Here is a 14,562-nt window from a genome sequence, read left to right as displayed (position 1 = left end):
ATGACCTGGAGTCGTTATCAACACTTTGTTGCATCAAAATAGCGAGTGAAAAATTAACCGCACATTGCATGATCCTCTCTAATTGCTTCTCCCGTTGCCATCCGATCTATCGTAGTCCTTGACGTCGCCGTAGTACCCCCCACGATACATACCAGTAGATACCAGCGCCAACAAACACTAGAATAGCGACTATCGGCGAGAGCCACAATGGAACGGCAGGGGCTTTCGCTCCTCCCCAGGTAGCCGGCGTAAACGGCGTCACGAGGAGGAAGACCTGTGTCCCGAGAAATAAGAAGACCGCGATATTCCACGCCCGAAAGGTCTTTCGCTGTGCCGCGTGCTTGCGGATGATAAACAATCCAACCGTGACCAACAGGTTAATTAGTGCGATGGCATATTGCCCGACGTCGATGTTGAAGCTGTACACCTCGCCTTTTCTCGTCGGCATTTCGTTTACACCCATCGGGCCGATAAACCTACCGAAGGGGACAAACAGGATCATCACCGTCGAAGAGAGGAAAACAAGGGCAAACGCCCAGGTCGGCGACCCAGACGCGGCTGTAGATGCAAACAACGTAGCCCCGGGGAGTATACCCTCTTGCGCGAATTGTCGGACCACGCGCGACATGGTGAACGACGCAGTCATGAGGTTTCCCAGGGAAGACAACGCAGCCAGAATCGCCGTGAGCCACATCATGGTCTCGCCAAACACCTTGCCGATCAACAGCGCCACGACTGTGACTCCCGTCTGACTGATTTCTTCTGGCGTCGCGACAATAAAATACGCGATGTTCGTCAGTAGGTAGAGAAGACCGACGGTGCCCACGCCGACAATGCCCGCCATTTTGAGTGTGCGTCGTGGGTCTCTCACCTCGTCCAGAACGTAGGCCGCGTTGGACCATCCTTGGTATGTTGCGAGGATCTTGAAGAGGGCCGTTGTGTAGCTGGAAATGGTCGTCGGCGATCCGGCGAATGGATGTCTGAAACTACTCCCTGGAGAGGGGATCTGGGGTAGGTCGCCTCGCAGCGCTCTCAGTCCGGAGAGGATGATAAGAACGAGAACAAGGATCTTCGCCGATGCGAGGGCGTTCTGTACGTCTTAGCTGTCCATTGCATGCGCAGGATTGTAGTCGAAGGTCTCACCATGATTCGGACTCCCCACGATCGCGAACAGATATGAATGGCAGCGATGCCAGCAAGAACCGCCATGGCAAGTCCTCTCTTGACCCCATCGCTCGCGGACCCCTGCACAGCCAGGAGTAAATTCTCTGCAACGACGACGCTTCCAATCCCTGCATGGTCATAATCAGCTTGTCACACCCCTCAACAGGTAAGCAGCGCTAAGACCGACCAGTAAACCCCAGGACAATGACATGCACCGCAAATATCGTCGTCACCAACATCGGCGGCCGCGGGTACGCAGCCTCCAGATAGACCTTTTCACCGCCGCTGCGAGGCATCATCCAGCCGAGCTCGATCCAGATGAGCATCCCGCAGTAGGACAGGAGCAAGCCCACCAGCCACAGCAATAACACAGCCCCTGGGCTTCCCACGGAGGCGGCGATGGACGATGGGGTTGCAAAGATCGCGGTTCCAATCATTCGGTTCGTGCTGGCCGTAGGTTAGTATTGTTGGCTTTCCTTATCACTGGACATCCAGTGTGCATACATCAAGAAGATGGTTGACAACAACCCGAGGTCGCGTTTAGACTGGTGTCTGCCACCTTGAGTGGGTGGTTCAACCAGGGAGGGATCATGTTGGTGCAGCAGGAGATCATGCTCATCGTCTCTGAGTGTGTCAGAGAGTGATGCTGCCATATCTAACTTAGGTATAGGGTCTGGACATGCTCACTGGAGTGAAGCCAAGTCAGATGCAATCATGATCATCCCTTTCGTTGCAGGATTATCGATAAGCAGCCAGCCACATCATCTTATCATGCATGATTCATGCGCCACATTCTTCCTTGGCATTGCATTGATTGCTATGCAGCTGTACTAATGGTGATGGCTCGCGACTATCAAATTCCGAGTAGAGAACCACACCAACAGGTAATTGAAAGGATCGTCAGTTTCTTCAGTCTCCCATGTCGATCCTTATTTACTTCGGCCTTGGAAGGACACTCCCCATGGGGATTCAGCCTATAGAAACATGTCCTTAAACTGAAACCGGTGCCACCTCCGTCTTGTTTTGTCGCCAAGACGGAGTGTGTAAGATTCCCCAAGAGCAGGAGACGCTCCGGTCTATATCCAGTCATATGGTCTTTCTTCAGTGCATACATTTTGCGAGGGGGAATAGGAGTATTGGCGTGGGAAGGGTACCCTGTAAAAGTCCTCGACAGTCTAGTCAAGGGATTCTATACCGTTCCATGAAGCTGAAGACTCCAGCACATCCGTGCTCTAAGAGCCATTAACCAACCATGATAGTGCCCCGGCACAATCTCTCCCCGTCTCGATATGTCTGGGCACTGCGGCCCTAGCATCTCTCCGTCTAGGCACATAGGGCAACAGAAGCAATGGCCACTCTCTGCCTATTTAAGACCAGTCAATCCGCCCCTCTCCAAAGACAGCCGCCTTGGAATCCCTGCAACGGCACCATGAACTACCGTGTCCCCTCATTAAAGGCCACGGCGTTGGCCATGGCCGCCCTAACCCAGGCGCTGACCACCTGGGACGCGGCGTACGAAAAAGCACTCGCAGACCTGGCCAGCCTCACCCAAAGCGAAAAAGTCGGAGTCGTCTCCGGCATCACCTGGGAAGGCGGTCCCTGCGTGGGCAACACGTACGCCCCCGAATCAATCGCCTACCCGTCGCTATGTCTCCAAGACGGCCCGTTAGGCATTCGTTTCGCAAACCCCGTCACTGCCTTCCCCGCTGGGATCAATGCAGGCGCGACTTGGGACAGGGAGCTGCTGCGGGCGAGAGGCGCCGCCATGGGGGAGGAAGCCAAGGGACTTGGGGTGCATGTGCAGCTGGCTCCTGTCGCCGGAGCGCTGGGCAAGATACCCAGTGCTGGACGGAACTGGGAGGGCTTCACGTCGGATCCGTACCTGAGCGGCATAGCTATGGCGGAGACGATCCATGGTATGCAGGGATCAGGCGTGCAAGCGTGTGCCAAGGTGAGTATATCAGTTTGGTCTAGCAAGTATGCATATTCTAACAGCGTATAGCATTACATCCTCAACGAACAAGAACACAGCCGCGAGACGATAAGCTCGAACGTGGATGATCGCACCATGCACGAAGTCTATCTCTGGCCGTTCTACGACGCTGTCAAGGCCAACGTCGCCTCCGTGATGTGCTCCTACAACAAGATCAACGGCACCTGGGCGTGCGAGAACGAGGGCATTCTGGATACTCTGCTGAAGCAGGAACTGGGGTTCCGTGGATATGTCATGAGTGACTGGAACGCGCAGCATAGCACCGTCGCCAGTGCGAATACCGGCTTGGACATGACTATGCCCGGCAGTGACTTCAGTCAGCCACCCGGCAGTATCTACTGGAATGAAAACCTCGCAGAGGCCGTCGCCAATGGCTCCGTTCCTCAGGCCCGTGTCGACGACATGGTCACCCGCATTCTCGCTGCGTGGTACCTCCTCGAGCAAGACCAAGGTTATCCAGCGGTGGCCTTCGACTCGCGAAACGGTGGAAAGGCCAGCGTCGATGTAACCGCTGACCATGCAGACATCGCCCGCACGGTAGCGAGAGATTCCATCGTTCTTCTCAAAAACTCCAACAACACGCTTCCATTGCGGAATCCATCCAGCATAGCGGTTGTTGGGTCCGATGCGATTGTCAACCCCGACGGTCCCAACGCCTGCACCGATCGAGGATGCAACGTCGGTACCCTGGCACAGGGATGGGGTAGTGGCACGGCCGAGTTTCCGGTAAGTCACAGGTATCCACGACGCGGACAATTGCTGATAACCGCAGTATCTGGTTGCGCCTCTGGATGCTATCCAAGAGAGGTCGTCCGGTAACGGGACAAAAGTGGTGACTAGCACGACGGACGATGCTACCGCAGGCGCAGACGCTGCAGCATCCGCGGACATTGCCATTGTTTTTATCAGCTCCGATTCCGGAGAAGGGTCTGCACTTCCTCTGTGTCTTGCAATACGCATCATCTAACACCGTATAGGTATATCACTGTTGAAGGCCACCAGGGTGACCGCAATAACCTCGACCCGTGGCATGGCGGTAATGATCTGGTGAAAGCCGTAGCGGCAGTCAACAAGAAGACCATCGTCGTCGTCCACAGCACCGGTCCGGTGGTCCTCGAGACCATACTGGCCCAACCGAACGTGGTTGCTGTCGTGTGGGCTGGCATCCCGGGTCAAGAAAGCGGCAACGCCCTGGCAGATGTGTTGTATGGCGATGTCTCGCCTAGCGGTAAACTCCCCTACACTATTGGCAAGTCGGAAGCAGACTACGGGACTACCTGGGTAGCCAACGGGGCCGACGACGATTTCCCCGAGGGCCTGTTCATTGATTACCGTCATTTTGACAAGAATGAGATAGAACCGAGATACGAGTTCGGGTTTGGACTTTGTACGTCGCCCTGGACCCTCCCTCCTGGCCACAGCTGACTTTCATGAAGCATACACCCGGTTCAATTTCAGCAATCTAGCCATCAACATTGACGCCACCTCTGGCCCCACCTCCGGAGCCGTCGATGTCGGAGGAGCTGCTGATCTCTATGACTCCGTCGGAACGATCAGTGCAACTGTGACCAACGTTGGAGGCGTTTCTGGCGCTGAAGTAGCACAGCTGTACATCGGATTCCCATCGTCAGCACCAGAAACGCCCCCCAAGCAACTGAGAGGATTCCAGAAGCTCCCTCTTGCGGGCGGTGCAGATGGCGTGGCCGAGTTTGAACTGACCCGACGAGACATCAGCTATTGGGACGTTGGTCAGCAGAAATGGGTGGTTCCAGAGGGCTCGTTTCAAGTCTATGTGGGGGCTTCAAGTCGGGACATTCGGTTGGATGGGTCTTTTACTGTTTGAGTATGGTCAATCTGATGTGAACGATGTTTATGCAGAAGTATGGGGAATCCGTACAACTATCTGCGAGTTCAAGGATGGTCTACTCCGCCACAGGCTTGTTGTAGACATATTCGATCCAGTTCTGTGCTAAACGGTTGTGATAAACTGTTATTGGACCATACTTATTAAGTACACAATCATTGCATTGAGACGACCACTGCCAATAATTCTCCCATCAAGTAAACTTCTCCTTATTCTCCTCGACCCATTGCTCAAACTTCGCCGACGGCCGCTGAAGATATCTCTGAATATTCGCCTGGTACGCCGAGAGATCTGCGGTCCCAAACATACCCTTCCCTTCTCTCATATCTATGAAGTTTGACATCAAATGCTTTGCCAGCGGCTCCGGAACGCCACTCTTGGTGATCAAAGCCTGGAGACACTCCTCGTCACTGACAGTCTTAACAGTAACATCCTTCCCGATGACCCGCGCAATGGTCCCAATGGCCTCGCGCACCGAGAGCATCTCCGGCCCAACCAAATACACAAAATTGTCCTGCTCATCCAACTGCGCAGCACCGGACAGGAACGTCCCGCACACGGCGCCAATATCACCGGGCGAGATATAGTCGAACTTCACCTCAGGGAAAGAAACCTGCACCTCGGCTTCGGTGGCTATCGGACGCGCCCACCAGAAGGTGTTGCTTGAAAAAAACGCCGGTCGTACCGCAACGAACTTCTCCTTTCCAAAGACTTCCTCCAGGTTGATCTCCACCTGCGCGTGAGCGTACGAAATCAAGTCGTCCGGGGAGATGGCACGCAGGTCACCCTGCACACCGAAGCTACTGAGCAGGACAACTGTTTCAATTCCCGCGTCTTTGAGTGCTTCGATGCTCGCACGCATGTGGTCGGATGAGTTGAAGATCATATAGATGAAGGCGTGTTTTGCGCCAGTTTGGGAGACGGCCGCGCGGACGGTGTCGGGTTGTGAGAGATCCGCCTGGATGAGCTGGTACCCGTCTGTCTTCTCCGGGGAGTCGATACCAGGGATGGGCTTCGAGGTATCGCGCATGGCTAGAGCAACTTTGGCGCCGTTCTGACGAGCAGCGCGGGCTGTCGCAGAGCCGACTGCGCCGGTTGGTCCAAAAACGATCACTGAGCGGGATGTCATTTTTGTTCACGGGGTACTTGATTCTGAATGAGAGTTGAATGTTGATGATGTTGAGTCGACTGGATAACATGCGTCGTTTTTTATATTGCGTCGTTCGGCAGCAGGAGCACCGATGTCCGACTCAACGTCGGGATAGTTCTTATTTCTAAGCGGCCTCGGGATCGGATGCGCAAAGACCGATGTCCGATTGACGGGCATTCGATCGTGCTGACACGAGGTGGCGCAATGTCCACGGCCATATATCGCATCTTACGTACCACTAGGTGCCTTGGCGGGGAGTTTGTTGCATGACCTCGATGATTCGTCGTGGGGTTTGATTTCAAATCTATATCGAGAGAAACAGCTGGATGAACCGCGACCTGATTCCCTGCTCACTCACTCTGGATGGAATCTATTGCTTTTCCAAAAACACAACTCTGCTTCCATACTCCGTGCGGAATGAATATTGCAATCCCAGGTTCATCAGCATCGCTCCCGAGTACGGCCCAGCTCCGTCCACACGGTACATGGCGTCCTCGTCCAGCCCTTGCAATCTCACTCGTGGCATCGAATGGTTTACGTTAGGGCTGAGCTGGAAGTAAAACAATACGACCTGCGACTGGTCCTGTGAGATGAACTGCACTGCAGGCCAGTTGGATTCCTCCGGGAGACTGAGCCGCCACATATCTCCTGTTAAGACAATCGGGTTCACCTTCTCCGCCAGCGCGATGAGCTCGGGGATGAGAGCTTTTTCTTCCGCCGAAACTTGACTCGGGTCGAGCTCCAGACCGAACGAACCGCCCATCATGGCGACATGCGCACGCAAGCTCAAGGGTGTCGTACGCCCTGTCTGGTGGTTTGGAACGGCGGAGATGTGTGCTCCCATGGCACTGGCTGGGTAAGCCAGTGAGGAACCCATCTGGATAAAGATGCGCTCGACAGCATCGCTGTCGTCGGACGTCCAAATCTGTGGGAAGTATTGCAAGATGCCCGGATCGAATCGACCACCGCCAGCGGCGCATCCTTCCCAGAGCACGTCGGGGAATCGGCTGGTCAACGTGTCAAACACCTTATACATGCCTAACATATAGGCATGCGTCGCCTTAGGGGCAGAGGTCTCGTTAATTCCTCGATTGAGGTCCCATTTCACGTAACTGATCTTCGCGCTGCTGAGGAGGTCCGTCATAAAATTGATGATGAATTCTTGGACTTCTAGCAGCGCTAGGTTCAGCACGAGCTGGTTACGCTGTTCCGTACGCGGATATGAGCCAGCATGAAGGGCCCATTCGGGATGCTCCCGATACAAAGCCGAGTCTGGATTGACCATTTCTGGTTCCACCCAGATGCCGAAAAGCAAATTGGCTGACGAGTTGGCGACCTTTAAGGACGTTATTTGATCCACCATAGGAGCGAGTCCGTTGGGAAACCGCGCTGGGTTGGGAACCCAGTCTCCCAGGCCGGCCGCATCCGATGTACGGGGATAATCCTTTCCAAACCAGCCGTCATCCATAACCAGAAGCTTCACGCCGAGTGCAGCAGACTCCTTTGCGATGCGGATCATACTGGTCTCGTCGATATCAAAATACAAACCCTCCCAACTGTTGAGCAATACAGGCCGATTGGCAGTAGCGAATTTGCTTTTGATCAGGTGGTCGCGAAATAGCCGGTGGAGAGAGCGAGACATGCCCCCTAGTCCATGGTTGGAATAGACTGCAACACACTCCGGGGAAGTCAGCGTCTCGCCAGGGGACAAGGGCCATGAGAGCTGGTTTGGATGGAAGCCTAACACCGCACGTGTGAGGCCTTGAGAGCCCTTCTCGACATTCACTTCGAAGGAACCGGTGTAGACGAGTGAGAAGCCCCATGCCTCGCCCTGGGATTCCGTAGTAGATGGATGTGCAAGTGCCAGGAAGGGGTTGTGCAGGTGGGACGAGAACCCGGTGGTGCTCCCAAACCTGTTGCAGTGCGTCAGGTTTTTGTACAGTCTTGATGATCGGGAAACAATCCATTACTCACCCTTGAGTGCCATATTCCACCTTGCGTCGCATACGATGCGCCTCCCGAGCCCAGTCGCCGCGCAGGCTAATCATCTCGAGGTCTTCGTACGGTAGATCTGTGCTAAAACTTGCCAGGGCCTCGATCGAGATGGGCTGAAATCCATTGTTGGTGATGCTGACACTCCGGACAATAGCGTTATACTCTGGGAAAACTGAGTAGATCAAATCGGCCGTGACAGAGCTGTACTCATCCCGAAGATGCACCACGAGGGTAGAGACGTCTTTCTCTGTGCCAAACGTTGCCGGTAAACCAGGAAGGTCTGGTTTGCCGTGAAGCAGGGTATAGGACTGGTATTTCAGAGCAGACACTGTATGGCCTTCTGCTTGACGAATTCGCAGTGCTGGGATGCGAAAGTCCCCTCGGCCCTGGTCGGGGAACTCCCGACGCACACGGTCAGGCATTCCTGTCCAGCCATCAACCACTGGAGACGGGTCGACGGGGATCGCACCTGTGACTCTGCCACCGAAATGATCGGTGCGTAGGTCGCCAGTCTCGTCATCCACGTGAAAGCAGTAGGAGACATGTCGGCCGTTTAGGACGAATTTGGTGCCGTCCACATAGATGGCTAACGACGTCAGTCAGTGGAAACGTCGTGTATTGTGTAGCAAGGGAGTAATCACCCTTCGCAATTCCATTCTCTATAGTCATGGCGGGAGATGGAGTTCAACGCGTGTCCCGTAGACTTTTTGGTCGAAACGCCGGCCGGGGAGGATTCTCATTTATACCGTATGTATGCTTGTCAGAATGGCCCAGATGGCATAGAATCCCAAGCCACATCATCGGCTGGTAGGCCATGTTATGATCCATATCGATAGCTCTGATGAGCATCATCATTGGCGATGGGGGCATCCCCACACGCCAGTTGGGTCTAACCGCAATCACCACGGGCCCGTCCCCGTCGAGATATTGCGGAGGAATGCAGCCCATGGGAACATGCTAGAGCGGGTACAGCAATGACAGTCACTAGCTAATATGGGGTCGGAGACAGCTGAAAGAGTTCAGGATCTAGTTGGGGGGCCTGAGAGACGGCGCCGGGAAACACTCGGGTCAGAACGCCAAATATACACCGTAAATGGCTAGGGCCCTGGGCTCGGGTTCTGAATCCTTTCAACTGGGACTCTTGGAGTGGATCGACTACGGTGAGAATGGTGGACACGATCCCTCAGAGTAATGATTTGCACATTTACAGTGCCTGGGACGCATTGACCTGCCCGAGTATTGCGGAACAGCTGATCCCGTTGGTTATTGAATTGAGACGAACGAACATAGGGGCGTCGCGATTCTGTGTCACCCTGGCATGCAGGTGTTAGTTACCCAGGCATGGGAATCCAGGCCGCATTCTAGATTCATTCTGAAGACGGTCCCCTTGTCGATAACAGGTTTCAAGATACTGTCGTAAAGAGATATAGATGGGCCGTACACCATGCTGACGCTATCGAAAGTGTATCAGCAACAAGAAGCGCTTGGAGTTGGGCATTTGCAAGACGGCTCATATGAGGATATAGACACGCCGCAAAGGGATAATGTATAGGTGTCATTGATCTGAAAATTCCCCAAAGTGTACTCCAGGGTATCGTTCCTCTAGGAAGAAATGGCCTTGATCTGATCCTCCAACTCCTTCAGATTGCCACCGACAACCCGCTTCTCCCACTGCTGACCGTCCTTGAAGAGCACAAAGGTCGGCATGGCTCTCACTTGCATCTCCTGGGCGACGGAGCGGACCTTATCCACATCGACCTGGATGAAGCGCACATTGGGGTAGGTTTCGCTGAGCTTGCCGACGTGGGGAGCGATCTGCTTGCAGGGGCCGCACCAGGTGGCGAAGAAGTCGACGACGACGGGGCCGGAAGAGGTGAGGGCCTTGAAGATGACGGGACTATCGATGCATTGTCAGCTATGGCAGTTCAAAATGCAGGAACAGCGACATACTTGTCCACTTCGACTACCTTGCCGTGGGCCATGGTGGTGGAAGAGCCGGATTTGTTGCGGGTCAAGTAGTAGCGGAAGGCTATGGGCGTTAGATTGTTTTCTCGTCAAATATCAGAGACTCATACCGAGATAGATTGCAAGGACGATGAGAAGCCGAGAGAGTTCCATGGCCGAGCGTGGTAGAAGGAAGTCGGAGTGAACTGAGGGAACTCGGCAGATGCCGTATTGGGAGTGTTGTGCAGCATAGTTAGTTTATGTTTTATTACGTAACCTATCCTACACAACCGCTTAATCGGGCATCAACAGCCCCAGGTTGCCAACACCAACTTAGCATGATTGATACTACTTTCTTGGATGAGAGACATGCATCCATCAATTGTAACCCACCATCTGCGACCTAATGGACCGTCCCATTGTGTCCAGAATGTCCCTGCACTCAACCGCGTCTGTGATTGCAACCACTGCCACCCAACACGGATTTCCAGCAACATTCAAAGGTGACTGGATGAGCCGCCAGAATTGTCTATCTCGCCCTGAATAGGCGCCCAGAGATTGATATCCTTCACCAGACTCAGACAATCAGGACCGGATCGACGGCTATCCGGACCCCTCAGTGACCAGTGCGTCCCCTGCAATACGGCGCCATCCCGCTCTTCCCTGCTAGGTCGATGTGATCATGACGCAGGCATAAGGCCGTGTGATATAGAGCATGTTATTATAGTATCGGTCGTCTGGAAAGCTTTCATCCTTCTTGTCCGGTTGGAGTGGATGAAGCTTGAGATGGTCATCCTGAGCTGACCTTACAGCGTGGATATATCCAGCAGACGATAGTCTGCACCACCTAGACGTATGCTTTGGTCACAACCCGAGATGCATTTGGCTCGGCTTGTCCCGTCTCCGTTCGCCAAGAGAGGTCGTCTCGCATAGCGGTATCATCGCAATACGAAATACGATGGACCCCTGCGCTTGAATGTGGGGTACCACATTAGACGGCCTCCAGGCATACATGATTAGGAAGTACGGTCGAGCCCTGCTCTAGCCAGGCGGCTTGTCTATATATACCCTGGCTCGCCGTCTCCTCATAGTCTCGGGTTGCACGATGACTCGTTACATAACTTGGCCTGACAGCAGGTGAGACATCCACCATGGGTAGTATTCTGGATAATAAAGCCCGCGCTGAGGTAGAGCAGCGATATGAGTCGGAGCGTACCAAACAGTTCCAGGGCCGCGACGTGGCCAATGTCGAGATCACAACCAGTGACAAGTTCAAGGCGTTTGGGCGTGACCCATGGGTAGATGACCAAACCGCTCATGCCCACGAGTCCACCCTTCTTCAAGTCAAACATCACCGTGTCCTTGTCCTCGGGGCAGGATTTGGCGGCCTCCTCTTTGCCGTGAAGCTCATCCAATCTGGCGTCTATACGGCCAACGATATCGTTCTTCTGGACACCGCGGGAGGGTTCGGAGGCACGTGGTACTGGAATCGATATCCCGGCTTGATGTGCGATATTGAAAGTTACATCTATATGCCTTTACTAGAGGAGACGGGGTATATGCCGCGCGAGAAGTATGTTTCCGGCAACGAGCTCCGCCAGTACGCAGAGCTTATCGCCCGCAAATGGGGCCTGGCGGACAGGGCGATTTTCCGGACAACGCTGAAATCACTCCAGTGGGATGACCAACAGCACCTGTGGACAGCAAGAGCGTCTCAGGATGATTCTACCGACAAGCCCGCTCCTATCGAGCTAACTGCTGATATGGTAATGCTCGCCTCGGGTACCTTTGCCGGTCCCAAAATGCCGGACTTCCCTAACATCGCGCGCTTCAAAAACCCGATGTTCCATACCTCTCGCTGGGATTATGCATGCACTGGCGGAACGCCCGAGAATCCCGAACTAGTCAACCTGCGCGACAAGCGTGTCGGGCTCATTGGCACCGGGGCGACAGCCATCCAAGCCGTGCCTCAGCTCTCGCGATGGGCAAAGGAACTTGTCGTCTTCCAGCGCACGCCGTCGTCCGTCGACCAGCGAGACAATCGCCCCACCGATCCGATATGGTGGGAGAAGGAGATTCTGTCCCAAGGTCCTGGCTGGCAGCGCCACCGCATGGAGAATTTCAATGCGTTCACCTGCAACGACCCTGTCGTCCCGGATACAAACATGGTCGGCGATGGCTGGACCAACATGCAATCGTTCAGCGTCTTGACCGGCGGGAAACGCAGCTTGGATCCGGGCTATCTGGAGGAGATGAGCGCGCACGACGTCAATCGCCAGGAGCGAATCCGCGCCCGCGTCGCGCAGACCGTCCAAGATCCCGCGCTGGCCGAGAGCTTGAAGCCCTGGTATCCAGGCTGGTGCAAGCGCCCCTGCTTCCACGACGAGTACCTACAGGCGTTTAACAAACCGAATGTCAAGCTGGTGGATATCCGGGGTCGACGCATTGAGGAGTTTACTGAAAGAGGGATTGTCGTCGACGGCACGGAGCATGAATTCGATGTGATCATCCTCTCCACGGGGTACACCACCACTCGTGTGGACCCAGCGTCCCGGGGCGACATCTCCATCATCGGTCGAAACGGAACCTCCCTGGCCGACAAATGGCATAAGCGACTGGCGACGCTGCATGGGGTTGTCACTCGTGACTTTCCGAATCTCTTCTTTCCCGGACCCAGCCAGGCGGCAGCATGCGCCAACCAGATGTATGTGCTCGATCAGCTGTCGACGCACGTCGGGTATATCGTCTCGCAAGCCGTCCGACAGCAGGGGCGCGGAAGGGCAAACCGAGTCACGATTGAGCCGTCGGCGCAGGCGGAAGAGGCGTGGGCGATGGAGATTATGGCGCGTGCCCGTGCCATGGGGGCGATTGTGGCGTGTACGCCAGGGTACTACAATGGAGAAGGGAAGGCGGGCAAGGGTGGGATTGAGGAGCAGATGAGCAGCGCGCGCATGGCGATCTGGGGTGAGGGGATTGCCAGTTATGTACAGCGGATTGAGGATTGGAGGGGCGAAGGGAAGCTAGAGGGGTTGGAGGTTGCTGCGGTTGAAGATGTGGCATCGAGATGTGTGTTGTAGTGCTTGCATGTCGCATTGGAATTTCCATGAGTTGTCGGTGGAATATATATCCAACGTAGGGTGATGAGCAGTAGTACTGTTCGCCCAGGTCAAGACATGGACGTACGGAGTATTTAACACAGCCCAAGCAGCTAATCTGTACTACTATGCTTGCTAGTTCGGTCATGGATTTCACCAGCGCCAGAATATAGTTAGTACAATAGTTATCTGGTCGTGTTTTAGAAGGCATCGTCTCCTGTGAAGAAGCAGCCCGAGGGATCTGCACTCCAAGGGGGTACGGAGTATGTCCACGCCGATATCACGATCAGCTGCACATCTTTTCCTCTACACGGGGTGCATACCTGTTCAACCGGTTCATCCAGAGTCTATTCTGCAACACCGTTGATATGCATAAGTCAGGAGGATAAAGCACTCCGTATGTCCATGTACGAGAGGGATGGGAGGGATCACCTGACCGGACATGCCCTCATTCTTGCCAGCCACCATCAGACATATTATGATCTCACATCATGTCTCCTATGCTCCTGTGCTCCTATGCTCCTTTCCTCCGACCTGACGAAAGGGATTGAATCCTTGGCTTGCCTTCCCCTGCATATTCGGACGTCTCCTGTGCCTGCCTGTGCCTGAGGGTGCAATTATTGTGCCTTGCGAATGGGTGGACCAGCCTAGTGGATCTCGCTCTGGCCGCCACAAATCACGCCTTGCAGAGGCTCGCTTGCGCACCAACCCAAGGGAACAAGAGGAGCCAAAGGTGTGCTGCTCCACTCGATTCGCGTCGACTGATCCAACGGGTGGCGTTCGACGCTAGAAAATCCACTCGATCGTGGGAGCTTACGGAAGCTCTTTCTTGAATAGGGCCAATGGACTGGTTGTCTGTTGAGATGAAGAAAATCCTATAAACGGGGTATCCGTGGTTTCCTGGATAGAAAACACCAAGGTACGGAATACGGAGTAAAGAATACTCTGTACTCCGTAGGTACATCTATCCCTCGTCGCCTGGCTGCTGTACTGCTGCCTTGCATACAGCATGGAAGGATGATCGATCGGGGAGAAAAGCTCCGGCTTATTCAATATTAATAGACTATGTTATTAGGATAATATTCTCTGTGGATCAATCTGCGTCCAACATTAGTATTATCTTTATAATTACTATTACTATCATCATCAGCGTCGTCAGTATAGCGGACCTATTAAGTACAAGTAAGCTCCAGCAATGCCACAACTGTTCCATAAATACCACACACATAGATACTTGTACTGTACTGTAGATCTGTCCGATGACCTATTTGAAGACTACAAACACTGTCTGGATGCCATGGGGTTTCTGATTTGATCAGTCGTTCATCCAGCATCCACCCTATATATAGTAGGCCTG

The 14,562-nt window shown here is 54.1% G+C and overlaps 6 protein-coding genes across 6 annotated transcripts; 2 read left to right on the top strand and 4 right to left on the bottom strand.

Moving 5' to 3' along the window:
• Positions 1 to 258: 258 nt before the first annotated feature.
• Positions 259 to 1,817, bottom strand: ATEG_07932 (uncharacterized protein; the record flags this gene model as incomplete). The annotated part of the gene is made up of 5 exons (XM_001216553.1): positions 259 to 274; positions 495 to 1,090; positions 1,144 to 1,292; positions 1,352 to 1,611; positions 1,669 to 1,817. The coding sequence occupies 5 exons, from the start codon at positions 1,815 to 1,817 to the stop codon at positions 259 to 261; spliced, it is 1,170 nt and encodes a 389-aa protein (XP_001216553.1).
• A 776-nt stretch (positions 1,818 to 2,593) lies between these two features.
• ATEG_07931 (beta-glucosidase) lies at positions 2,594 to 5,000 on the top strand (the record flags this gene model as incomplete). Its single annotated transcript, XM_001216552.1, has 5 exons — positions 2,594 to 3,115; positions 3,167 to 3,883; positions 3,930 to 4,084; positions 4,135 to 4,544; positions 4,594 to 5,000. The coding sequence occupies 5 exons, from the start codon at positions 2,594 to 2,596 to the stop codon at positions 4,998 to 5,000; spliced, it is 2,211 nt and encodes a 736-aa protein (XP_001216552.1).
• A 214-nt stretch (positions 5,001 to 5,214) lies between these two features.
• ATEG_07930 (NmrA-like family protein) lies at positions 5,215 to 6,150 on the bottom strand (the record flags this gene model as incomplete). Its single annotated transcript, XM_001216551.1, has 2 exons — positions 5,215 to 5,312; positions 5,397 to 6,150. The coding sequence occupies 2 exons, from the start codon at positions 6,148 to 6,150 to the stop codon at positions 5,215 to 5,217; spliced, it is 852 nt and encodes a 283-aa protein (XP_001216551.1).
• A 391-nt stretch (positions 6,151 to 6,541) lies between these two features.
• Positions 6,542 to 8,835, bottom strand: ATEG_07929 (alpha-galactosidase; the record flags this gene model as incomplete). The annotated part of the gene is made up of 3 exons (XM_001216550.1): positions 6,542 to 8,084; positions 8,146 to 8,752; positions 8,808 to 8,835. 3 exons carry the CDS (start codon positions 8,833 to 8,835, stop codon positions 6,542 to 6,544), a joined length of 2,178 nt encoding a protein of 725 aa, XP_001216550.1.
• A 933-nt stretch (positions 8,836 to 9,768) lies between these two features.
• On the bottom strand, positions 9,769 to 10,148 carry ATEG_07928 (thioredoxin family protein; the record flags this gene model as incomplete). Its single annotated transcript, XM_001216549.1, has 2 exons — positions 9,769 to 10,063; positions 10,117 to 10,148. 2 exons carry the CDS (start codon positions 10,146 to 10,148, stop codon positions 9,769 to 9,771), a joined length of 327 nt encoding a protein of 108 aa, XP_001216549.1.
• A 1,113-nt stretch (positions 10,149 to 11,261) lies between these two features.
• Positions 11,262 to 13,187, top strand: ATEG_07927 (flavin-containing monooxygenase; the record flags this gene model as incomplete). The annotated part of the gene is made up of 1 exon (XM_001216548.1): positions 11,262 to 13,187. The coding sequence occupies one exon, from the start codon at positions 11,262 to 11,264 to the stop codon at positions 13,185 to 13,187; it is 1,926 nt and encodes a 641-aa protein (XP_001216548.1).
• Between the last annotated feature and the right edge of the window lie 1,375 nt (positions 13,188 to 14,562).

Source organism: Aspergillus terreus, genomic scaffold (assembly GCF_000149615.1).
Source record: "Aspergillus terreus NIH2624 scaffold_11 genomic scaffold, whole genome shotgun sequence".
Taxonomy (NCBI): Eukaryota; Fungi; Ascomycota; class Eurotiomycetes; order Eurotiales; family Aspergillaceae; genus Aspergillus; species Aspergillus terreus.
The sequence above is the reverse complement of the archived record's forward strand: the minus strand, read 5'-3'. Positions and strand labels throughout refer to the sequence as shown.